Raw genomic sequence first — 25,636 nt, 5'->3', positions numbered from 1 at the left:
TGGTGTGAGGAGGTCTTCCTGGAGGGGCAGTTGGCCCACGGGACAGTGAGGGCATCCAGGGAGCAGGTGCTGGGGACTTTGGGAGGCCGCCTTGTCGCATTCTCATGACAGACCCTGGAAGGTGGCTTGGTCGTGGTCCTCATGCAGGTGAGCCCCCCTGCATCCCCTGCCAGGGGTGGTCCCCTGTGTCCCCCACAAAAGCCCCTAAACCTGCTGAGACTCTGTAGGACCTGGAGGAAGGTGACGAGGCCGAGGGTGGGATGGGGATGGGCAGGGTGGTCCCCATCTGTCCTGCTGTCACCCCAGTGGCTTCTATGGCCTTGGTGGTACCAAGCGCCATGGGCTCCTTGGTGGCCTTTTGCCACGGGCCGGAGCGGTGGGTCACACCATCCTGGGGCCTGGGCCAGCCCGCCTGGTGGCTCCTCTGGCCCTGCGCCGGAGCTTGGGTGCTTGGGGGCCATCCTCGCCCTGGCAGACACTCCAAACGGCATCGGGGTCGGTCGTGGCATCTGCAGAGTGGGTGCGACGTCTGCAGTGCCGTGTAGACGTGGGCTGTGCACTGCTCTGTGGAGGTCCCGTCCGGGGAGCTGGTCATACAGAGTGCATGCCTCATAAGTGAGCCCTGTCTGGGTCCTTTTTCTACCTGACTCTGGGGAGCTCTATGAACTTCTCAGCCCCTGCCGCTTTTAGCAGCGGGCCGACCCCTGGCCTGTGCCCTCTTCACATCTTAGGCAGGGGTTAAGCTAAGGCTCACGCTTGCGTAAAGTCAGAGCTTTTCAGGTGCTGGGTGCCTGGGAATCATGATGTATATCTGTAATCTCAGTACTCAGGAGGCTGAGGCAGGAGGATCGTGTAAATTCAAGGCCAGCCTAGGCTACATAGTGAGTTCAAGGCCAGCCTGAACTACATAGAGAAAGAGGGAGGGAGGGAGAGAGAGAGAAATCAATCTGCATGAAGGGCAGATTGAAGCTTTGGCCTGGACCTGGAGTGGCGGGAGAGCCTGTGTCGGATGTGCAGTGTCACAGTGTCTTTCACTTCTCCAAGGAGATAAGACTGCAGCTGGGGCTGAGGGATAGGCTGCTTCATTCTCACTTGTAATACTTCCTCTGCTGCTCATTTGCTGTGTGACCTTGGGCAAGTGCCTTTCCCTCTCTGGGCCTGGAAGTGACTAAGCACTGCATCTACCTGCTGCCTTTGAAAACTCCAGCAGGGTCGGTTGTATGCAGCAAAGAACAGTTTACTGGTTCCAGCGATGTCTTTACTCCAGGGTTTCATGAGGATCTCAAGAGGGGCTCGTGGCCCAGGCCAGGGGTCCCTGCCCTGTTGAGGTCGCTGCATGGCTGGGGCCCAAAAGTTCTGAGGGCTCACAGGCAGCTGCTGGGCCGGCTTGTGCATGCTTGCCGCCCTGTCCACGTGAGAGCAAGGCCCCACTTCCCACCTCGAGGGAGGCCAGGCCACGCCCCAGGGCCAGGCCTCCGTTTCTCCGTTTGTACCAGCAGAGGAAAGGAGCGTCTTTGTGAGGGACACGGAGGCGTGGGCTCTGACACATGCACGGGGAGGAGAACCATGCAGGGCAGAGCAGGGCCTGGCACCTGCAGCCCTGGGATTGACCCCTCTGCCAGGTTCCGGTGTGACCACCTATCTCCATGGCGTGCAAGGGATGTGCCCAGCTCAGTGCCAGGTCTCCAGGGAGGCGAGGTGCAGGGTGGGGACAAAGGTGGGCCCTGCTCTGTGACCTTGAACATCTACAGCTGTCAGTTTCCCACAGGGGCTGCCTGCCTGGGCTCCCAGGCGTCCCACATGGCCCCACTGTCCCAGGCTGTGCCTTGGTGTGCCTTATAAGGTGCTTCCTGACCACCCTTCTGCTACCCTGTCAGCGCCCCCCAGTTTTATTTATGTCACACGTTTAGTTTTTGGTTGTTTGAGACAGGGTCTCGCTATACAGTGCAGGGTGCCTCAAACTCACGGTGATCCTCCTGCCTCAGCCTCCCAAGTGCTGGGATGACAGGCGTGCGCCACTGCACTGGCAGTCACCTCATTTTAGAGATGAGAGGAGGTGCTGGAGGGGTGGAGCCTGCAGGAGGTGGGCAGCGGGGTCATCCTGGCGGTGGGGAGCTGTCCTTCACCCTCCCTGGGCTGCACCCAGACCCCACCTCCGCACACGGGGCACCCGGCCAGGCAAACCCACTGTGGGCCTGAACCCCAAGGCCTCCTGCAGGAAGGAAAGGGCTCCCAGAGTTCTGTGCTTCAAGCCATTTTGGTAGGAAAAAAAAACCACCCTAATTAGAGGTGACAGTGGGAGCTATGTTGGGTCCATGGGAAAAAGGGGTGACCCGCAGTGACAGAAAGCTCTCCATGCTGGTGGTGGGGGGACGCTGGGCATGCAGGAGCCCCCTTTTTAAAAACTTTTTTTTTGTTTTATTTTATTTTTTTCCTCTCATTTGGAGAAGGACCCCTTTGCAGTCACACTGTCACAGTTAAAATAAGGTTTAAATTACAGGCCAGCCCGTGGCTTTCCCCCTTTCTCTCAGAATTTCTGCCAACTTGCAATTTACTTAATGAAATCCTGCTATTCCGTTTAACGGGGATATTTTTTGCAGATGTTGATCTAACTTAGTTTTGCAAAATATGTGAACTGTACCGTTTCTTTTCCTATTTTTAACGGCTTTGGGATTCTGGTCCGGCAGCTCCTCCGCTGACTCTGCCATGCCAGCAGCGCTGTTTACTCCTGGGCCCTGGAAATACTTGTTTTCCGTCGCTGCCTGCGCCCGCCCTCCCCGGCCTCCCACGGACCGAGGAGGGCAGGCACTGCGGCTAGGCGGACCGCGCGCTCGCGACGCTGGCGGCTCCGGGGGCGGCGGACCTGGACGGAGGGGGCCGGCAGGGGCGTCAGAGTTTCTTGTAGTTTGGGTCTTGGGTTCGAGGCGATGGAGGCCAGAGTAGGGAACCAACGGGCCTTAGGTCACACAGTAAATTAGGAGCAGAGCGGCTTGAGGCGAAGCTGTGCCCTGGACCAGGTGAGGGCGGGGCTGGGAGCGCTGGCCTTGGGCATTTGGGGCCCCCGGGCTGTTTCTCCTCCTCCCCGCCCCCCCGTACCCCACTATTGGGAGAGAGGGAAGTTTTGCCTCGCGTCAGCCCCAGGCACAGCTGTGTTGTCGGAAAGCCTTGGCTGGGAATGCTAGTTTGTGGGGGGGGCTCCTGTTGGCAACTGGTATCTGCCCCGGGGGCGAGGGGCTCCTCAGCCTCAGTTTCGCCGTCTGCACCGTGTCGGTGACTCTGCGTGCCTCCTGGCCTATCCCGCAGCCTCCTGCAGGGCCTGGAGGGGACCTGGAGGTGGCCTCGGTCAGTGCACAGACAGGGCACGGAGAACCTTGCTCCACACCGGCCCAGGATGCGGAAGCTTGACAGAGCCAGGGCTGGGCGTGATCGCCGGGGCGCCGGGGGTCGGCTCTGCAAATGTGGTGGTGGCCGACCGAGGTCTCCTTAGACTGTGGGGAGGAGATGGGACCCACACACACATTAAACCCACCAAGACTCCGATTATGTGAGTGTGTGTGTGTGTGTGTGTGTGCGTGTGTGTGTTGGTGGGCAGAGGCAATGGTGGAAATGGGTGACCTTTGTGAACTGAAGATTTTGTGTTGTCTTGTTTTTTGGGACAGCGTCTTGCTATGCAGTTCAGGCTCGCTTTGAACTCACTACATAGCCCAGACTGGCGTCAAGCTCACAGTGATCCTCCTGCCTCAGCCTCCCAAGTGCTGGGATTATAGCACTCTGCCTGGCTTTTCAAAGAATTGTGCCACTCTGCCTGGCTTTTCAAAGAATTCTTCATAAGGGTTATAGTAGGTTCATGGATCTTTTTTTTATTTTTTATTTTGTACTGGGAATCAAACTCAGGACCTTGCATTTGCCTGGCAGGTGCTGTGCTACTGAGTTCTATCCCGGGCCTTATTCATGAGTCTTGATAATTTCAAACTCTTTTTTATTATAAAGATGAACTAACATGTGTTCCGCACATAATGTACTTATGTTCTCTTTATTGAGAACTGAGAACATACTGATAGAGCAGAAGAGTCCCTGTCATACTGATAGAACGCTAACAGTTGTAGCTGCTCTAAAACTCAAGGGGATGAAAGCAAGGTACGCAGCCACGCGGCAGATCCAGACACTAGCAGCAATTAAATAGGAATGCGTTAAAATAATGTTAGAAGGTCCCAGCTTTCAGGCTGTGTTTCCATGCTAATCCAAACAGTCCAGGAAGGCTGAGCCCAGGGCAAGTGGGTAAAAGAGATACAGATGTAGCATCCCTGATCCCAAACCGTGAAATCCAAAATGCTGTCGGAACTCCTTGGGCACTGTTGTGATTTCCCAGGTGACAATGTTTTATGAGATTACCTTTAGGCTGTGTGTATAAGGTAATTATGAAACAGGTGATCCCCCTGCCTCAGCCTCCCAAGTGCTGGGATTATAGCTGAGCACCACCACATCTGGCTAAACAGGCCTATTTTATGTAGATCAGGGACAGAGTTTCTCTGTAAAGGGTCAGAGTAAAGTTTTGAGGGTTTACTGGCCACACAGTCTCTGTTGGAACTGCCAACTCTGCCACTGTACCCCAAACCCATCTATATTAACAGTATGTGGAAAAAGGGCCGTAGCTAGGATCTAATAAAACTTTATTTACAAAAGCAAGTGGCTGGCCAGATGGAGCTTTTGCTAGTGCCACCCATAGACTGAAGCTAAAATTCTCAGGAACGTACAATAATCCAGAATCCTTGCACACATGACAGCACTCAAGGTTTAAAGCAAAATGGCTAGAAATAAAAGGAGAGTTTGGGGGTATGCTGCAGTGGTGGAGCACTTGCCTGGCATGTGCAAAGGTTTAGGGTCTGAGCCCCAGCACCGCAATGGTTAAGTGGGAGAATCTGACATACCCTTTTTTTTGGTTTATTTTTTAGTACTGAGGGTTGAACTCAGGGCCTTCACACTGAGCTACATTCCCAGCCCTTTTTTATTTTGAGACGGTCTCACTAAGTCACCCAGGCAAGGCTTGAGAGTATGAGATCCTCCTGCCTCAGCCTCCTAGAGTGCTGGGATTATAGACACTACCACCTGGCTAGAAAAGTGGGTCTTTGTAATAGCACCCTCAGGTGGTGACAGATCCAGTAGAGGCAAAAATTATGGGTACCACAATACACTTGATCTGGGCAGATAGTCATGCCCTAGACGTGCAGGCAGCAGCTTTATTCCCTCCTTGAACTCACAGACCTCTAAATGGGCCTGGCAAGTAAAGCCCAGACAGAGAAGTCTGACTGCAGTGCTGGGTGCTGTGTCCAGTTCTAGGCTTGGCATTTGTGGAGTCCCTGGCTCCTGGCATTAGTCACATGCGGTCGGCGGCACCCTTGGGGACCCAGAGGAAGCGTGGGGTGGGGTCCCCGCCCTTGACAGGCTGCCGGTCTGCTGGGGTGTGCACCGCGAAGCGTGGGAAACCGGTCACGTCCTGTCCGTCCCGCTCAGCTGTGTGGTGGCTCACTGTGCCTGCAGGACAACCGCTTGCTGGTTGGACGTGCAAAGCTGTATGTGATCCGGGCCCCAGCCGCCGCTGGGGCTCTTCTTCGCGGGCCTTTGGGGTTCTGGGTCCAGATCAAGGGAACCCTGTGGGGTTTTTCTTTCCCTCCTGTGCCACTCCCCACTCTAGAACACCGCTCCCCCGTCCCATCCCGCCGACTCGGGTGCCTGTCACTGGCCTTGATGCCCCTCTGTCCCTGCCTCGCTGCCCCCTGTTTATAATGCTCATTTGGGGTCGTGTCCTTGCAGGCAGAGATGTGTCCTGGCCTCCTGAACAGTGCTGTGTATGCAGTGGGTGCAAGGTGGTGGCTGAGGGTCACGGATGGGCACCCTTCCTGCAGAGGCAGAGGGCCTCAGTGCCACCCCAGACCTGTCATGACCTCAGGTGGCTCAGGAAGCCCTCGTTTCCGCCTCTCTCAATTTGCCTCATCCATAAAATGGGACAAATAATAACATCTCCCTCCTAGGGTTGTCCTGGGCACTAGGTGGATCTGGCACACGGTGACATGCCAGCTATTAGGATGTTGGTCCCCTGTAGCAATTCAGTATCACGAGCGTCCTAGATCCCACCTCAGCCGGGGAAACTGGCACAGAGAAGCTAAAGCCATTCATCCCAGGCACACAGCCAGGAAGTAGCAGGGCTGGGATTTGAACCGAGGTCCTTGATTGCAAGTCCCACAGGGAGGTCTATGGTGTCCCCGGGGCCTGTCCTCACACACACTGAGTCAGGGCCATCCGCGGTGGCTCCAGAGTGTCGCCTTCCCGCCTGTCTCCGGGCCTGGCGCTGGGACGTCCACGTCCGTCTGATGCTAGGAAGTCGATTTGGTTTGATCTCCTTCCTGGCCCTGTCTTTCCTCGGAGGCCGCCAGCTCTCCCGCCCCGTGCCAGGCTGCCGAACCCTGTGCTCATGTGATCCTGACCTGTCAGAGCCAGAAAAGGGGCCTCCTAAATCTTGTTAAAAACATAGATTCTTGGGCTCCACCCAGGACCCATGAATCAGAATCTCCGGGGGTGGGGCCTGGGAATCTGGATGCCTGGGCTCGAGGTAGGAGACATCTAGGCCGTTTTAACCCCTTGGCTTTGGGGCTGCAGGAGCCCGGGTGAAGAGAGCAACCCATGCATTGCTGCGGAAGGCCCTGTAAGTGTGGGGGCCCAGAGGGCACCCCCTGGACAGTAACCTGGACTGGGGTTGCTGCCGTTCCGGCGCTGTCTCCCCTTGCTCCCGCCTGTAGTCTGGGAACCTCTGGAAACCCGGACGGTGGCCGTGGCCGCGAATGGGTGTGCGGAGGCCTGCTCTGGAAACACAGGCTCTGCTCGCAGACTTCCTGTGTCTTACAATGTTATCTTCAGAATAGGAAACTTTGCCCCATTTTTGCAACGCACATCCTTCGCCTGAGAGTCAGCGGCGGTGCCGGCCAGCCAGGGCGGGTCTCTTCTCAGGCCCGGGCGGGGAGTTGTTCCCACAGCCCTGCGAGGAAGGCCCCACTCCCCGCTACCCACGAGAACAAACAAACAGACTTTTGCAAAAATAATTCACGTTGGCTGGACGCATCAGGCATATTTGTCTCAATTCCTACGGCTGGGTGGTACCGAGAACAGGGGTCCCCTTCTCAGACACAGCCGGGGGGAGGCCCCACCGTGCTGGTGACTTCAGCAAGTGATTTCAGTTCTCTGAGCCTCAGTTTCCTCCTCTGGGAAGAGAGGAGTTTGGGCTTAGTAATCTCCAGGCCTGACATTCAGCTATTGCCCAAGCACTCTTTAGATCCCCCTGACTTCTCCAGGTTCCTCTTTGAAACTAGCGTGATGTTGCTCTTTGACAGTTTCCACCCCCACACCCCATCATGTTTAGAGGTTGTACCTCTCTGACAGAGGTGCATCCCTCTCACCCTGAGACAGTCTCGCACACACTAGTGGTGGGCAGATTCCCCAGGCCACAGGAGCAGGGCAGGGACTCAGAAGCCCCCCGAGCGGGGCATTCTACAGGCTTGTGGTTAGCGCCCGCCCAGCTCTGCTCGCCTGCTGCGGGCCGGCAGCGATGGTGTTTGTACTGTTCTTCCAGCCGGAGGGAGGGCTGTTTGGGTGTGTGGGAAACAGTAATGTGGACAGCCCACTAAAGAACTTGGGACTGACCAGAAAGAATGATGTTTGCAAAAATAAGAGTCTCCCCACTTTCCTTTGACACCCCTGTTATTTTCTCCTCGCCGCAGAATGATTCATTCCTCGGTGAGCCTGGGTTCCTGCATGCTTGCACACAGTAGGCATTGATGGAGCGGGCAGGGAGCCCGGTGGCCTGAGCAGAGGTTCTGCTCCCAGCCCAGCTGAACCACTGCTGGCCGGAGACCAAAGCCACAATGAGTGCGGTTCTTGAAAACATCCTACCCACTCTTTCCCTTCAGGGAATTTGCTTCCAGGGTTTCCGGGTGGAGCTCCACGTGTTTGGGCCGGGCCAGGCAGGGCGGCTCTCTGTGGCTGCGTGCGAGGGGCTCTCTGGAAGGTCAAGATGGCCAGACTCCAGCAAGAGTGACCTGCTAGGAAGTGCTTCTTAGTGGGTCTCGACAAATAAGTGCATCCCTGGGCCGGGTTTTGGATCACTGCCTCTGGGAGGGAGAGGGCTGAGCTGTAGGACTCTTGGAGTCCAAGCGCCTGGCTGAAGATGCTTCAGCCGTGGTATGGCTGGTGGAAGGTGGGCTGCAGCACCTGCAGTGTCAGAGGGCCAGATGTCCGTCGGGTGGCAGGGCTCATGTAGGCTGGCAAGTGCCCGCCTCAGTGTTTCTGCTGATAGCAGCTTCTGAAGCCCCAGGGGAGGTGCAGAGGAATTGGTAAAAGGAGGTAGAAAAAGACGTGCAGGGCTGGGGATTTAGCTCAGCGGCACAGTGCCTGCCTGGCAAGCACAAGGTCGTGAGTTCGATTCCCGGTACCGGAAGAAAAAAAAAAAAAAGACATGCACCCATCCCTGCCCTAAAGGGCGCACCTTTTGCAAGGGACACAGCAGGGCGCTGTCTCCTGTCCACAGTGGGATCCCCGCCCCAGGCTTGTTCCCTCACCGAGGGGCGCCACTATGGTGAGCTGAGAGACGTCAGAAATGCCCACAAGGGACACAGCGCCTGGGTCACCCTGGGCGGCAGTCCCCGCGAGCCCGGCCGAGCAGCTCTGGAACGAGGAGGCGGAAGGCAGAGGGACAGGAGCAATCCCGCGGGCCGCCACTCCCTGCCCAAGGTCAGCCTGCTGCTCACAGGGACGCCACTTCCTCAGGGGTCCTGTGGCTGGAGGGCTGGGGGCAGTGCCAGGACGGGGGCACCCTGGGGAAACTGGCGGCTCCAGGTCTCCCTGGCTGGGCTCCAGCCCTCACGTGACCAGAGACCTAGGCAGTTGCTCCCAACTCCCAGCAGTGCCATTAGGGACCCGCCCGGCCGGAACCTGCCAGTCCCCTGGCAGAGCTGCCTCCCCGACTTGGCAGGGCTGCCACACTGAGCTGGCTCAGCCCTCGGTATTTCCAGCTTGGCTCCTTGCCTACCTCTCTGGGGTCTCGCGGTGTGTCACTTTCGGGCCAGCCCTGGGGCACCCCCTGATGGCCTCTTCCTGTCACCTCACATGCCTGGGCCCCTCACCTGCGTTATCGCTGACTGCCCCGAGTGAGACACACCGCTTCCTCCCAGGGAGAGACCCTGGGGCCCGGCTAGTGCAGAAATCACGGAGGAGGCCACAGGTAGGCGGCCTTGGTTCACCTACTGCCGTTGACTTAGGAGGGCTTTCTACACAGGGCTGAGGCTCTTCCTTGCCCGCCTTTCCCTGGAAGTGCCTGAGCTGGCCTTGTCCCCTGGTCCAACGCCTGAGGAAACAAACGCTGCTTCTCTAGAACAGATGCAGGGATGACCGGGTGGTGTGAGGGTGTGCAGAGCCGAGAGTGACCGCTCCTTCTGGGCAGCCACTGACCACCAGCGAAGGGCACAGGGGCTTCCTTTCCCGACACGGGAGGCCAGCAGCTCAGGGACTCCTCCAGCAGCACAGGCTGCCTGGGTGGTGGGTGATCGCAAAGGCAGCTTTAAGAAAGCAGAGTTTTGTAATTTCTTTCAAACTGTGACACTAACCGGCTGGTAACGTTTCCTGTTTGAGGTCGTTAGGAGATTGGCTTTAGTGCGCAGATAAGGGCTATTTGTAATCGGTCTGCCACTTGTTTACACAGCGCGAGTAGGATAAACAGTCCTCCAGAACCGCACTTATATTTTGCATTTGTTTATCAAAACTTTTTTTTTTTTTTTATGACTTCTACCCAGCTGCTTTCAGAATTGTTACAAATTCTGGGTTTGAGTCCTAATGAATGGTGCTTTATTGTGTATGCACAATCATTTCTCTTGGCAGCGTGCATACTTTATCCAGAAGCCGGTGCTGGGTGGGGGAAGGAAGCCAAGAGATCAAAATGTCCCCTCTTCCCCGGAGTACCAGTGTTATAGAAAGATTGAGGGTCAAAGCATTGGTCTTACGACTCTATAAGACATGGAGTAGGTAGCGTATGAGACTCAAGGACATATGATGTGCTATGGGTGTGTACAGTAAAGCACACTCAGCGGTAATTACCAGCAAGGACGAACATTCATCCTTAGTATGGCCCCCTAGCTCGCTGCTGGCCGTGTGTTGTCTGATGTGGTGGCTTTTTTTTTTCTGACATGCAGTTTCACAGTGCTGCCCAGGCTGGTCGGGAACTTGGGCTCCTCCTGCCTCAGTCTCCTGAGTAGATGGGATCATAGGTGTACGCCTCGGGCACCCAGCTGAAAGCTGAAGGCTTCATTCTAACGCACATCCCACTGGCATCCGTAGTGGGGCATTGCTATTGCCGTGTGCGAAGTGCCCATTTCCTAGCTTGTCCTCGGAGTGCGAAGGACGTCTGTCCCCTTTAGCAGTTAGATGCAGCTCAGCTCTGCCACTACGTGCAAACCTCGGGCTGGGATCCCTCCCTGAAGTTCACTCACACCGGGCTACCTTGAACACCACGGCCATCACCGTTCCTAGGGTGCTTTTCTATGGAGAGGCCTCCTGAAGTCATGACGCAGACAACGAGGAGCCCTGCTTCCATCCCCGCAGATGCTGGAAGGAGTTTAACCTGCACTGCAGCTCTCACTGCCCTCCCTCGCCCGCACCTAGCTGTCCAGCGCCACCTTTATCCATCGAGGGCCCGGTGCCCGCTTGCAGGTGCTGCCTTCCCTGCCCTGCTGGCTGCAGGATTGTTTCTTGGCTTTGTCTGACGTCGTAGTGTCCCTTTTTGAGCGTGACTAGAGGTGAGGGCTCCCGGTCACTCCCCTCCTGCACCAACACACGCAGCAGCCTTTCGCGGTAGCGGGGGGTGCATCCCTGTTTCCCAGCCCAGGAGACCGAGGCGTGTTGTGCCTTCACCGTGTAGGTGGTGGCGTTGGCGCTGTGGGCCGAGCTAGGAAAGAAGACCTCTGGGTGTTTGGGTTTTCTGCCGTTATTTTTAACTCTGGCGCAAAGCGTCCTTTCTCGCAGCAGAGGCCACAAGCCGGGGCTAAGATGTCGCGGACGCTGGGTGTAACCGAAAGGGCCTGGCCTGCGCCTCCCCCGCCGAGGAGGAGGAAGTGGTTAGGTGGCCAAGAATGCAACCTGCGCCTCCCAGATTAATTAATAATTGAGAGCTGGCCCCTGGCCAGACGGAGCTGGAGAGACTGAACAAAGAGTGGTGGCTCGGCGCAGGGGGAGGAGAGGTTTGACTGGGCCTGTGGCTGCAAGGAAATTCATAATGGCCATGATTTATGGGCAGAGTTACTCAGGGTCCTCTGCGGTGCACCCAGGAGCTAAGAGACGCTGGTGGCTGGAGGGCCATTGGTGCCCTACAGGAGGCGGAGGAGGCCTAGCAGGCACCAGGTTGTGGAGTAGGTGTAAGTCATACCCACAGGGACCACCAGGAGCGGCTGTGCTGGCCACCTGCTGGAATTAGGTAGAGGCTAGGAGTGGAGTGTGTGCAGTCTGAATTGTGGTTTATTGGGCTGTGTGACCTCAGGTAGGGGACTTAACTTCTCTGAGCCTTCATTTCCCCTGTAAGCGTATACCTGCCTCCTAGGGGTTTTCTGGGTGTTAAGTGAGGTCATGGGCAGTGGGTGTTTATTAGTAGAGACTGGATTTCTAGGGGTGGACCCAGCCAGGACAAAGGGCACCCGCAGGCAGCCCCGCTGGTCCTACGCATGGCAGGTGCTTGCTGCTCGTTGGGGTGGGGGTGGCAACCCGCCTGTCATCGGGGCCCCTGTGGCTGCGGACGGCTCTGCCCCATAAGGCACTGGGGCATCGTTTCCCTCGGTGGTGTCCAGCCCACTCTTGTCTCTCCAAGAGGAAATCAAGGCTTAGGAACTGGATCTCAGAGGAGGAAGTGACGTCCTCTTTGCTGAGAAGTCAGGCTTGGAGTCAGAGGCAGAAAACAAGCCCGGGCACGAGGCCGTCTCGTGAGTGCTCCTTGGGCCCGAGTCACACCGGAGGCCCCGGGTGTCCAAACACAGACAGCAGGTGAGTCTAGCAGAGGAGAACCCAGCACCCAGGCAACGGACGGCTTGGTGCAAGGCGGTGGCTGTGAATGGCACCTGGCACCACCTCACCATCGACGGTGGACCGTTGGGCAGTCACCTCACCTGCCTGAGACCTCACCTGTTTAAGCTCTGGAACCTAAAAGGGGGCCTTTGTCAGTGGGCTTGGAGGATGCAGGTACCCTGGACAGGTGGAAACAGCACCCCAATGTCACCATCGGTGGCGCAGAGCCGACCACTGGCTTGGACCATCAGGGCCTTGGGAAGCCAGCCTGGTCTCCTGCTGCCTTGGAAACCTGGCTTGGACTTGGGGTCTCTGCGGGCGGCTTGGGGTCTCTGCGGGTCTCTTGGGGTGGCACGGGCGGCTGCCTGCCTCCTTCCTGGACGGCTTGGGAGCTGGGGTATGTGTGGTGCTGAGCGGCTCCGAGTCTCCTGCACAGTAGCCGGCCACAGACAGCAGACAGATGGGTCCCCAGGCAGGGAGCCCGGAGCTGCCAGGCCTGCGGGTCATACTGCAGTCTCAGTGCAGGGAGTGTTTCAGGCTCACGTTACTGCCTTCTCCGTGGCAAGTACGAGTACTTCACTGTGGGTTATTGAGCTCTCCAGGCAGTGTTAGCTTTTTGCGTATCATAAAGCGCTGCTGTTTGTGCCGGAGATCTACAAGAAGGATTCAAGCAACTTTTGCTTTAAGAAGACCCAGCACGTACTCAATTGCCTTCGTGTATCTTTGTAAAAAAGAACTTTTGAAAAGAAAAGATTTCATGCAAGAAGTATTTTAAAACTGAATGTCTGCCTCTGGAACATTGATTTTGGGGTGTTCATCCCAAATTGCATCTTTAGAGTAAGTCGGCGTGGGAGCGCTTGACTGGCGAAGCTCACACATAATATCTGGTTGGTAAATAACAGTAGGCTAGTGTTCCATGAGGCTTATTTTTGTTGTTGTTGTTTGCTTTTGTTTTTTTGAGACAGGGTCTTGCTGCATAGTCCAGGCTAGCCTTGAACTCACTATGCAGCCCAGGCTGGCCTCAAACTTGCGATGATCCTCCTGCCTCAGCTTCCTAAGTGCTGGGATGACAGGTGTGCGCCACCACTCCTGGCCTTTTTTTGGAGAGCTGTGCACATGGGAAAACCAGGATCACCACCTCATTCTTTGGCTCCCTTGGTCTAAAACCATGATCTCTGATCTCTTTGCTCTTGAGACAGAGCCAGAGAAACAGCCCAGCCGCTTCCAGACGAGGTGACCACGGCTTTAGCCAACGGTTGTTTGCGTTGTTATTTTATGCGTGTAATGAGGTCATGCTGACAGTCACAACCTGAGAATCAGCAAGCAGGGGCAGTGCTTCTCTCCCGGCCTCCATGTCCAGGCGTCGGAGCACTAGAAATGTCCCCTGTTAAATGGGGACAGTGCTGCACTGTACCTTCTCCCTGTGTGTGGGACGGTGGGGCTTGAGGAAAGGCTAGATGATCCCCGAAGTCTTCCAGTCCTTGTGTATCAAGTCCCGCCCAGCACCCCAATGCAGAGGGCACCCTGCTTAGGGTTGCTGGGGCCCTGGGAGGAGAAGCAGACTTAGGGCCGGCGGGTCCCAGGCTGGTCTGCTCACGGGCCAGGCAGGTGGGCTCATCCCCGTCCTCGGTGGAGCCAGGCCTGGGCTCAGCGGTGCAGCTGCCTGCCCAAGGGACGCAGCCCTTAGGATGTGCCGCACCCCACTTCTGCCGTCCGGGGCCCGGGAGCCTTGCGGGTGGAGCTGGGGGGCGCCGAGCGTGCACCCATAGGCTCACACACAGGGGCAGGGGCCATAGGCTCAGAGCTGGGGCAGGGGCCTGGGGGGCCGAGCTGCAGGGCCTCAGGCTGAGATGTCTCCGCCCGTGCCGAGGGCCCAGACAGGTGCACGGAGGGCCCTGCTGAGGCACTTCGCTTTTATGGTTTTATACTGGGTCCAGGTTGAAGTCTGAGGCAGGAAGTTTGCCTATAAAACTCAGATTGCATTTGGGAAATAAAAGAAAAGCGAAGAAGGTGCTCCTGGCTCCGGGCTCTGGGAACTTCTGGGTGGGGCCTTGAAGCCCAGCCATCTGCCCTGTGCCCCGCCGCACGCCCAGTTGTCCCCGTCTGAACCCCTCGAGGGCCGTTTTGTTCTCCGTGGCCTCATACTCACCAGAGCCAGTATTGGGGTCAGGCCGTGACCTCGGGCGCTGCAGGCCTGAGATGGGAACCCAGGTCTGAGCTGAGGACCAGCGGGGCCTGCCCTGCCAGCCTGCAGGACCGGCGGAGCTGCCCGTCCCTTCCCGCCACTATGGCCTCTTTGGGGGTCCAAGGTCCCAGCCGGGCTTTCTCCCACAGTCCTCTCAGGGCAGGAATAAAAGCAGCTTTCCCACCGCAGGTGGTCTTGGAGAAGAAAACAAACAAACATCCTCGCCTGACGTGGTGATAAGACAAAAGAGGCCTTAGAGTGGGGGTAAAGTTCAGAGGGTTTTGTTGCAGAAACTGGTTCCTTCTCAAGCCCTGGGCTGATCTCATAAGCTGCTTATCTCCTCTGCCTCTCCTTGCCCAGGAACTTGTCCCAGGGCTGTGTCCCCCCCACAGAGGACTGAGGGACTTCCCTGCCTTGTGTCCTTGGTGGTCTTTCTCCTTGAGGCTTTTTTTAGTATTTGTCTCCATGTGTGGTTCAGGCTGGTGTTGAACTCACTATGTAGCCCAGGCTAGACTTGAACGCACAGCGATCCTCCTGCCTCAGCCTCCTGTGTGCGGGGGATTGCAGGGGTGCCCCATCATGCCCAGATTTCTTTGGGGCTTTAGTTGTTGGGCTTCTTCCTGTATTTCTGGAGCAAGTGGTCTCATGGATGGGAGGGGGTGACTCTGATGCCAGCCTCCGTGTGGCTCTTCGGAGTCTGGTGGTTTGCGGGGTTGTGGAGCTCAGAGGCAGAGCACAGGGACCCGGGCCCAGGGAAGCCCCGCAGTCCTGCAGCCCAGGTTATGTCTTTTCGCAGGCTGGGCTGGGTGCTGCAGGCGGAGAGCAGGGCTGCTGAGGAAGGGTCCTCTGGTGGCCTCTGGGACACAGGCCTGGCATTAGGCCCTGGACAGAACTGGCTTTGGATCAGAGCTGCAGGACAAGTTCATCTTTTCAGAGTCTGCACAAGATGAAAGCCTGGAGGCTGCACCCAGCCCAGCCGGGCCCCCGCTCCGTGCCACCAGAGATTGGGGCTGGGCAGTCAGATGGGCATGGGATTCAAAAGCCCTCCTGCCCCTTTGGGAAGGTGGGCCTCGTCTTGTGGGGCTGGGATGCGAATCCTGCCACGTCTGAGGCTGCCCCGCTGTTTTCCTTTGGCTGTTCTGGGACAGACACCCAGAGCCTTGGACATGCCAGGCGTGCGCTCTGCCACTGAGGCTCCATCCCTGACCCCAAAGCCCCCTTTCCTGTGCCATCTAGGCCCAGCCCTGAGTGACCTGTGGTGGGCGTGGCCGGACAATCAAGGTGCCTTCGGTCCGTGGGGACCCTGCAGCGCAGGGCTTTCAGCCGTGGGAGTAAAGCAAAGGTCCCCGTCTCTCAGCCTAGAAAGACAGGCGCTCAAGTCCCAGTTTTGCAACTCCCTGGCCGACGACAAAGGGCATTTGCGGGTGGGAATGACCGCGAGGACCTGGTGCTTTTTCCTCCTCTGCCCGGCCTTTGTTAAGGCTGAAGGTTCAGTAAGTGTTGGCTGGCTTATTATTTTACGATTATTATTTCTCCTCTTATCTCTGCCAGGGTTGTTACCTGTGTGAACACTCTTATGCACTAGCAGAGTGAATCAATCTATTATGTAATTTATGCAACTAAAATAAATAGATTTATATATATGTGTGGTGGTACTAATAGTAATAACAATAGCTGTTAACTTACAGAGTGATTATTTTAGCTGGGCATTATTTGATGCATTTGAAATCCCGGTGCACCAATAAAGTAATTACTGATTGTACCATTTTTTATTTTTTGTTTTTGGTACCTCAGGTTAAACCCAGGGCCTTTGCACTGAGCTATATCCCCTTTTTAAAATTTTGAGACAGTCTTAAATTGCTGAGTGGTCCGGGCTGGGCTTGAACTTGCAATCTTCCTGCCTCGGCCTCCCAGAGTGCTGGGATTACGGGTGTGTACCACTTACTCCTGGTTTGCACCCCCATTTTACAGTCTAGGAAACTGAGGCCCAGAGGGTTGAGGTCACTTGCCCAGCGCTGCATAACGATGGGGATTTACAAACTGGCAACCTGCACTCAACACAGCTTGCGCAAGAGGACACTTGATTTCCTGTGCAACCTTGACACGTCCCATAACCTCTCTGGGTCTCCGTTCCTGTACCACAGCCATGTCTGGCCACTGAGCGCCTCGCTCCTCTGCCCCTGCCCCCGGTCGCAGACCCCTCCAGGGGATCCGAGTGGCGGTCTGCCCGGTGGTGGCCAGCACGGACCCTGGCCCCAAGGCCCACAGCCAGAAGACCCCTGAGGTGGGGCCGGCCGAGGTGGGCCCCACAAGGCCAGCCGCACGGTGACCAGACCGCCCGGGATGCAGTGAGCGATTAGGAACTTCCTCTTGGAAGCCTGGCTTCCTCCCGGAGCCAGAGGTGCTGGGGGCGGGGAGCCGGTGGGTGGGAGGGGGAGGAGGAAACGCGGTCAGCTGGGCCCGGCTCCTGGCGCACGGGTGCAGCTTAGCCGAGGCTGCTGACCGTCAGCGCAGCCCTGCGCACATCCCTCCCCTGGCGAGCCGAGCCGGAGGAAAGGGGCCTCTAATTAATGCCCTGTCCCTCTGAGCGCTGCAGGACCTGAAGCCTCGGACAAAGGAGGGTTAAGTGGAAACTCCTTTTTTCTCTAAGTTTGATAACAAAAACTACTTATCTAATGGGCAAACAGGACTTGAAAAGGGGTGTTAGGTTAACCAGATGCAGGACCAGGTAATTACTCCCAGGCCTGGGAGCCGCAGATGAAAAGCTCCCGGTTGGATGGGAACTCGAAGCCACAGGCATGACCGGGACAGAAGAAAGGACTTTTCCAGGAGGGCTGGTGGCCCGGTGCAGCCCTGTGCAAAGGGAAGGAGCAAGCCCCAGCCTCCTCTCTGGCTCTGCTGCCAACTTGCTGGGCGACCTTGAGCAAGTCACTTAACCTCTCTGGTCTTCTGAGCACCCAAGTCTCTCTCCTCGGTTCTCTCTAGGAGCTGGGCCAGTGGGGGCACCGTTGTTTCATTCTCACTGATCTGGGGTCCCTTTGGGGGATGGTTGAGCCCAGGGCTGCTTGGCAGAAGGCAAAGGGCAGTGCAGGAAAACAAACACGGAGCAGGGGCTGCAGCCCACGGGCACAGGGACCGGGGAGCCGGGACCTGCCTGCTCTTCGTTTTCACGGAAAACTGCTGATTCCAACAACTGAATGGCTTTTCCTGAGGTTTCAGCTCTCCCTGGTACCTGCAGACTGCAGGCAGCCCCCTTGGTGCCCCGGGAGCCCGAAAAATCACACAGTAGGCTCCTGGTGCCCTGGCTGGGCAGGGCGAGGGCAGTGCCCAGCGGGCTGTGCATGGGCAGCCTACTGCTCCCGCCGCTCCTCCGCCCCGTGCAGCATTCGCTACCCTCTGGTGGCAGGAATGCGGGTGTCACCACGAGGTACAGCTCTCAGGGCCACCGCAGCTCTGCCGAGGCCCCTTCAGGACAGAGTTGGCAAGCTGACCCACCCGCGCCCCGGCGCCACTTTCTCCTTTTCAACTTCTTCAAAGCCGTCCTGCCTACCATGAAAGGCTCAGCTACGTGTTTGGAGCGTGACGGGTTTTGGTTTTGGTTTTTTGAGATAGGATCTGGCTATGTAACCCAGGCTGGCCTTGAACTCCCAGTGATCCTCCTGCCTCAGCCTCCTGAGTTCTTGTCATTGCAGTCAACATACCAGACATGGCCCTCACCCCAGAAATTCCCTTGTGCCCCTTCCCAAGCCCCCCACCCCCAAGCCCGCTCACTGCCGATTTTATTTTTCCTTTTGTCCGTGCTGCTGAGGACGAGCCCTTGAACACACAGAACCATCACCACAGACTGCTTTGCCTGCCCGAGAACTGCACATCAGTGGCGACAGCATGTCTTCTGGGTGTGGCTTCTTTTGCTCAGCAGGATGTTCCTGATATTCATCCACAACGTCGCCTGTTTTGGCCATTTGTTCTTTATGCTAAGTGGAGTCTGTGGATCAATGTGCCTAGTTTTGATTTATCCTTTTTTTTTTTCTGTTTCTGGGATCCAACCCAGGGGTTGAGCAAAACTCTAGCTATTTTCTGTTTCTTATTTTGAGACTGGGTCTAAATTGCCCAGTGTGGACTGAAAGTTGAGATCCTCCTGCCTCAGCCTCTCAGGTAGCTGGGGTTACAGATGCATACCGCCACACCTGGGTCCATCCTCCTGTCCACTGACATCTCAGCTGCTTTGCAGGTAGGGGTCATGACTGGGGCTGCTGGGAACATTCACCAAATCACAGATACTTAGAACTGAAAGTTAAAGTACTGGCTTCATTGTGCAGATGAGAAGACTGAGGCCAGAGGAAGGTGGTGACCTGCCAGGTCAGGGCCAGAGGACAGGACTTCTGATCGCCGGGACCCAGCATCTGGCTGGGAAGGAGACCAGGCTGAGCAGGGGGCAACAAGCGGGAGTTCCGGTCAGCGCTAGGTCAGCTTTGATGTCACGCAGTCTGGTCTGACTTCCGGGGATTTATTTGCAATTAAAGAGCTGCTTCCTAATTAGGCTGACGGCGGTGGGAGAGGGTGGGACCGCAGACTGGAGCGCAAGGAGGGAAAGACCCTGCTGCACAAGGCTGTCCCTCTGCCCCCAGAGTGGCGACCTGCGCTGTGGACAGGGAGCACGGGGGGGTTGGTGGGGACACACCCTGTGACATCCCAGGACCTGTGCAGGTGTGGGGACAGAGTCACCTGTTCCTTCTTTAGCTCCCCCCAACACCTGTGTCACTGCAGTGCCGGGGGAGGGGCTTGGCTGTGACCACGGTGACTGGAGGCTCCCTGCTTTCCGAGGGGAAAGGGGGCGGGGACTGGTCAGCCAGGCGCTGCACCCGCTAACCTGCTGCCGGAGTTTGCAGAAAGGCCGCCGAGAGCCGGCTGAGCGAGGCACCTGGTGACACAGCTGTCCCTTTTACTAACGGGATGGAGGCTTGGGCGCGGCCAGCGGTCCATCCGGGCTGCACATCTGCTCAGGGTGGCCTCTGTCTGTCTCCTCTGAAATGTTCGGCTCATCGGAGAGCCTCAAGTTCTAGTCCCCACTGTCACCCTCTGCCATGTGTCCCCAGGCAAGTCGCTCTGTAACCCCCGAGGCGCCAGCTTCCAGACCCAGGGTCCTGGGGCTCCACTAGTGCAGTTTTCTGCGGGTTGTGGCAAAAGAAATGCAAGCGAGACAGAAAGCGAGCGACGACAGCATGGTCACCTCCGCCCCCGACAGAGAGCATGCCGGCTGGTGCGTGCCCAAATGGCTGGGTCCCCTGGAGGAGAAGATGATGTCACAGGCTCCTCCAGGGTCCCGCAGAGACCCGCACCTGTGCCCACCGCCCCTCTGCTGCCCGCAGGCCTGAGGCCACTGGCCCCACTGCTGGGCAGGGTTCCTGGAGTGGGGACCACGGGCCACTTGGGGTGAGCTTTATTTCCTCCCTGCTCCCCACCGGGAGAGCATAGAGCAGCCGGGGTCCCTGCAGCAGCACGAACCCTGCTTGGGCAGAGGGAGGCGCTGCATGGAAAGGTACCGCAGGAGGGAGAGGCCTGAGGGGGCTTCCCTGGGGCACAGTCTGCTGCCTGGAACTTGGGAGACTTGGCCAGGGACCCGGGCCAATGAGGTCACCAGGCTGCTTCCCCAGGGAGTTTGCAGGGGCTGGTGTGCACCTGTAGTCCCAGCATTCGGGAGGATGAGGCAGGAGGATTGCCAGGAGCTCCAGGACAGCCAAGACCGCATAGGTCCCCCCCTCAAAAAAAATCTCCATCCCTACGAGAGGTCCTGGGCCAGGCCGGGCATGGGTCTCATGGAGGGGGAGGGCCCTGGGAGAGGCCTGGCTCATGCCCGTCTCCTGGTACTGAGACCCCCACACCCTCTGACCCTCACGGCCTCTGCTGGCTGGCGGCCCTCACAACGCCCTGCTGTAGACATGGACATAGTGACCCCTCTCCGAGGGGACTGTAAAGAGATCCTTCAGACGGGGACAGCAAGCTCCTCCAGACTCACAGACAGGGGGCAGTCGTGGTTACAGATAGGGCACTGAGGTCAGGCAGAGGAGGGGCTTGCCGAGCGCACAGCTGTAGGGAGGGGTATAGCCTGGGCCTCAGTTTCCTCTCCTGTGAAATGGGTGAAGATGGCACCTGGCTCAGGGATACCTGTCGCCGTCCTGTCCCCGCGCCCTTTGGGCGCATCTTGCCAGCCTGTCTCGACGACTCGGGCACACTGAGGGGATTCTCGGGAGCTGAGGTGGCCAGGCTGGCATGGCACTGCTCTCTGCCTCGGGAGTTAGAGGTACCGGAGCCCGGGATGTGGCAAGTCCTGCTGCCCACCAGGTGGGACAGGCCCAGTGCCCGCAGCCTGGTCACCTCTCACGGACTTGCGCTGTCTCCATGCCCCGGGCTACGGGGTGCCTGGGCCGTGGAGGGCAGGGACCATCGGCCAGAACCAGGCGGGGCCTGGGGGAAGACTGAGCTGAGATGGGTCCTGCTGAGGGAGTCAGCTGAGGTGGAGTTCGGCCGGTGTGCACAGGGAACTGACGCTGAGGCGGGACTCTCTGGCAGCCTTACTTTTCGTTTGGCAAATGGGGTCTCACTAGGTAGCAGAGGCTGGTCTCCTGGGCACAAGTGATCCTCCTGCCTCAGACTCCCGAGTGGTGGGACTACAAGTGTGGGCCAAGGCCAGCCCAGCATCAGGCTGCTGGGACCCCCACACCCCAGCACTAGCTCTCTGCCCTATTTGCTTCCCCCTGCTCTGTGGGGTCCAGACTTGGACATATCTGGCCGGTCCACCCTCACTGTGTGCTGCTCCTCGAGGCCCACCCGGCGCACAGTAGGTGCCCCATGAGCCCATCGGAGCCCCAACCGTGCAACAGGCCCCGCCCAGTAACGGTGCCCTGTGCTTGCCCGCAGACGCCAGCATGTCTCCGGACGCCACCAAGCCGAGCCACTGGTGCAGCGTGGCGTACTGGGAGCACCGGACGCGCGTGGGCCGCCTCTACGCGGTGTCGGAGCAGGCCGTGAGCATCTTCTACGACCTACCTCAGGGCAGCGGCTTCTGCCTGGGCCAGCTCCACCTGGAGCCGCGCAGCGAGTCCGTGCGCCGCACGCGCAGCAAGATCGGCTTCGGCATCGTGCTCAGCAGGGAGCCCGACGGCGTGTGGGCCTACAACCGCGGCGAGCACCCCATCTTCGTCAACTCCCCCACGCTGGACGCGCCCGCGGGCGGCGGCGGCGGGAACAGCGGGGGCGGCCGCGCCCTGGTCGTGCGCAAAGTGCCACCGGGCTACTCCATCAAGGCCTTCGACTTCGCGCGCTCGGACCTGCTGCAGCACGCGGCCGAGCCCGAGGCCACCGACGGCCCCTACGACCCCAACAGCGTGCGCATCAGCTTCGCCAAGGGCTGGGGCCCCAGCTACTCGCGGCAGTTCATCACCTCCTGCCCCTGCTGGCTGGAGATCCTGCTCAACCACCACAGATAGCGCCCAGCAGCTCCCCGGCCCGGACGCACCCCAGATATCATCTACCTAGATTTAATATAAAGTTTTATATATTATATGGAAATATATATTATACTTGTAATTATGGAGTCATTTTTACAATGTAATTATTTATGTATGGTGCAATGTGTGTATATGGATGAAGCGAGGAAGACGCACTTTGGCTTATAATTCTTTCAATACAGATATATTTTCTTCCTTTTCCTCTTTCCTCTCCTTTTTTGTTTTGTTTTGTTTTGTTTTTAAGAAAATGATACAGCAGAACTAGGTGGAAAAGCCTGGGTTTGGTGTATGGTTTTTGAACTATTAATGCCCAGACAAAAAAGCTAATAACAGTCACTCGTTGATAATAAAATATTCGCATTATAGTTGGTTTTTTTTTTTTAAATTGTCTTCTTTTTACAAAAAGGGACATTCAGGGCTCCTGTGGGTTTTCCAGCCCGTCAGACACCCCGAAACTTGACTTGTGTGCTTCCTGGATAAAGAAGAGGGGGAATTTGCAGGCATGGTGGTGCAGGGCTGTAAAGCCAGCACTCGGGAGGCTGAGGTAGGACTCAAGCGATCCTCCTGCCTCAGCCTCCTGAGTAGCTGGGATTACAGCTGTGTGCCCCACACACCCAGTGTTCCAGTGATTGATAATACAAACCAGCCCTGTGACAGTGTGGGGAAATGACACAGGAGTGGAACGGCAGGGGACAGGAGACAGGACCACCACAGCCTCCCAGAGATACAGCATACAGTGTGGTTCCCAAAGTCACAGACCGTCCCGCCCTGCTCCCAGAGTGCCCTACCGAGGCATGGGGGGTTCTGGGTGTCCACAGGGGCCACACCAGGGCGCTCCCCAAGACAGCCCTGCCAGATGCCTCCCCACAGCGGCTGCGCCCCTGATGTGGGGTCAGGGTAGGTGGCGGGGACAGCCCAGGGAACGGAGTGGCTTTCAGACACAAGCTCCAGAGAGAGGCCGCTGGGGTGAAGGTCCCAGCGCCGCCGTGTCACAGGAGGCCTGTGATGTGCCTGCATGATACATGTGAAGTGGTCCCTGCCTCGGAAGCAGGAAATGTGGCACTTGCTGCTGGCACGCGGGGCTGGGGACCCCCACACCACCCTGCTGAATAGAGCAGGTGTTCTGGAGGCTGTGAGGAAGGCGGGGCCTTTCTGAATGAACCAGAGAGGTGATGAGAGCCTGCATTGGGGATCGAATCTAGGCCTTTTGTACTGAGCTACGTCCCCAGCCCTTTTTAAAAGTTGTTTTTAAATTCTGAGACATGGTGTTGCTAAATCACCAAGTTGCCAGGGGCTGGGTTGGAATTTGAGATCCTCCTGCCTCAGCCTCCCAGAGTCCTGGGATTACAGGTGTGTACCCCCACACCTGGCTGGGTTTTGAGGCCTGGGGAGGCATCCAAGAGAGGGCCAGGCTGTGGGCAGTGCCTTTAGGGGGTGCTACGAGTCACCCCTGATGCCTCAGAATGGGTGTAAGGGCTGTAGTCCATGTCGCCTTGGCAATGGTACCAGGGGGCCTCCAGGAGCAGGGATCCACCGCCTGTGGTTCCTTCCTCGGGTCTTTGAGTCCAGTCGCAGTCCTGGGTCCCAGGAGCCAGCTGAGTTTTGAAGTCACCAGGGGGCAGGAGTCACTGCCCCGGGGAGGGCGAGGAGGCTGAGCTGGGCGGTAGCTCTGTGGTTGCCCGGCCACCCAGGGCCCCGGGTGAGTCAGGCTTTAAGGAGACGCTTTCTAAATTAGGCCCTGTCCTTGGGGACCGGAGCTCAGGCGCCACAGTACCCGGGGGGATCTTGCAGGCATCGGGAGAAAGGTTAATCTTGCCACTGCCTCTCCGTGTCACCCCCTTCTGCATCCTATGCCTGCCCTCTCTCTTGGGGTGTCTGTGGGGTAGGGGGGGATGGGCAGACTGGGAGAGGAGGATCTTGGGAGAGTTTGTGTTCCTGTCTCATGCACCAACTTCAGGCCCAGAGGGGGTGTGTGAGTAGCCTGAAGTCACAGAGCAGGTGGCCAAGATATTAATCTCTGGGGCCTTCCCAGCACTCTATACCACCGCCTCACTCTGCAGTCTCCCAGCCCACACAGTGCAGGGGGCTTAAATGCCCCAGCTGCCTTGTTCTAGTCTGGACCCTGCTGCTTCCCAGCTGTGTGACCTTGGGTATATTACTTGCCCCCTCTGTTCCCTCCCTGTAAGAGAGAATCCTAAGAGTTGAGTTATGCACATGCTGGTGATGTGTCCCCGAGTTCCTACCGGTTGGCTCAGAGCTGTCAAGTATTGAGTGAGGACTCAACTCCAGACCCAGAAACTTGCTGGTGGCTTTGGGCACTCACCCTGCCTGTGTGAACCCATTTCCTTGGCTGGTAAGTAGAGACAGGGACATCTATGATGCCCCTGTTCCAGGACACCAAGGCCCCTCACAGATGGCTCCTGCCCTTCCTCCTGTGATTCTCTATGCAGTGTGACTGTCCCCTGTGCCACCAAGCTGGGGTGACCCCTGCAACTTCTATCCAGGGCCCCACAGACCCCTCCCTCTGCCTCTCTCTGCTGGCCTCTGCTGTGGCCTCCTCCTCCTCGGCCATCCCACCCCAGCTCTGACCTCATTGGTGACCCCTCCCGTCTCTCTTGGGCACAGAGCGGGGCTCCCGGATGTTTGTGGAACGAGAGGGCTGCGGAGGTGTGGGTGTGGGTGTCGAGTAAACTCCAGGGGGGATCGAGCCGGGGGGGGGGGGGGGCGGGGGGGGGGGGGGGGCAGGGGGTTGTTTATCACTGTCCTGCGTCTCCATGACAACTTCCAGCTGGAGTCTCCCTCAGTCCCTGAGAACACTCAGGCCTCCCCTGGTCCTGGGGTTCTAACTGTGAGACTCACAGGATTCCACCGGACAGGGACGGCCCCAGGGCACTCTGGGTGCATGAGCTACATCAGCTGTCACAGAACTGAGGCCCAGAGAGGGCAAGGCACTCACCAGTGTCACACAGCGAGGCAGTGGCCCCTGGAGGCCACACTTGTGATGTGATACCACCTCAGAGCCAGCCCTGAGCACAGCCCCAGGGGATTTGGCAAGAAAGGGACAGGTAAGGAAGGTGGGAGGCAGGCTGCGAATCTGCATCATGGTGGAATATGTCTAGCATAAAATTTACTGTTGTAAATAGTATAATATATAAAATGTATTGTCTCATTTAGATGTTTTAAACCAGGTGTGGTGGCACACACCTGTAATCCCAGCACTTGGGAGACTGAGGCAGAAGAATCCCCACGAGTTTCAAGCCAGCCTGGGCTACATAGTGAGCTTAAGTCCAGTCTGAACCACATAGTGAGACCCTGTCTCAAAAAAATAGATAGTAGATAGATAAATAAAGATAGATGTTAGATAGATAGATAGATAGACAGATAGATAGATAGATAGATAAAGTTATGGCTTATATCTAGATGTACCCCTAAAACTTCATGTGCTCATAGGTAGGGCTTTTGGGAGTGACTTAATTAAGGGCATATGATACCTTGTGTGTGGGCAGCATCAACCAATAGTTGTTCATCCTGGGTGGGTGGGATAAAAAGGGAAAGAAAGGCTGGGTATAGTGGTACACGCCTGTAATCCCAGGACTCAGGAGGCTGAGGCAGGAGGATCCCTGTGAGTTCAAGGCCTGTCTAGGCTACAATGTGAGCTCAAGTCCAGCCTGAAGTGCATAGTGAGACCTTGTCTCAAAAAGAGAAAGAAAGAGGAAAGAAAGAAAGAAAGGAAGAAAGGAAGGAAGGAAGGGAGGAAGGAAGGGAGGAAGGAAGGGAGGAAGGAAGGAAGGAAGGAAGGAAGGAAGGAAGGAAGAAAGAAAGAAAGAAAGAAAGAAAGAAAGAAAGAAAGAAA

At 57.2% G+C, this 25,636-nt stretch overlaps 1 protein-coding gene and 1 long non-coding RNA gene across 2 annotated transcripts in view; both read left to right on the top strand.

Moving 5' to 3' along the window:
• The window catches only part of Smad6 (SMAD family member 6), a gene marked incomplete in the record, with an annotated part of 65,459 nt that extends 43,311 nt beyond the window's left edge, over positions 1-22,148 (top strand). Inside the window, 1 exon segment of the mRNA XM_013519026.1 lies at positions 21,194-22,148. Coding sequence (XP_013374480.1) covers positions 21,194-21,762 — 569 coding nt within the window.
• Positions 22,149-24,548: 2,400 nt separating this feature from the next.
• The window catches only part of LOC102027252, a 5,653-nt gene continuing 4,565 nt past the window's right edge, over positions 24,549-25,636 (top strand). Inside the window, exon 1 of the long non-coding RNA XR_001235849.1 lies at positions 24,549-24,848. This is a non-coding gene — a long non-coding RNA (uncharacterized LOC102027252). The remainder of the gene's footprint in view (positions 24,849-25,636) is intronic.

Source organism: Chinchilla lanigera, unplaced genomic scaffold (genome assembly GCF_000276665.1).
Source record: "Chinchilla lanigera isolate Chin_1 unplaced genomic scaffold, ChiLan1.0 scaffold00049, whole genome shotgun sequence".
Classification (NCBI taxonomy): domain Eukaryota; kingdom Metazoa; phylum Chordata; class Mammalia; order Rodentia; family Chinchillidae; genus Chinchilla; species Chinchilla lanigera.
The sequence above is the reverse complement of the archived record's forward strand: the minus strand, read 5'-3'. Positions and strand labels throughout refer to the sequence as shown.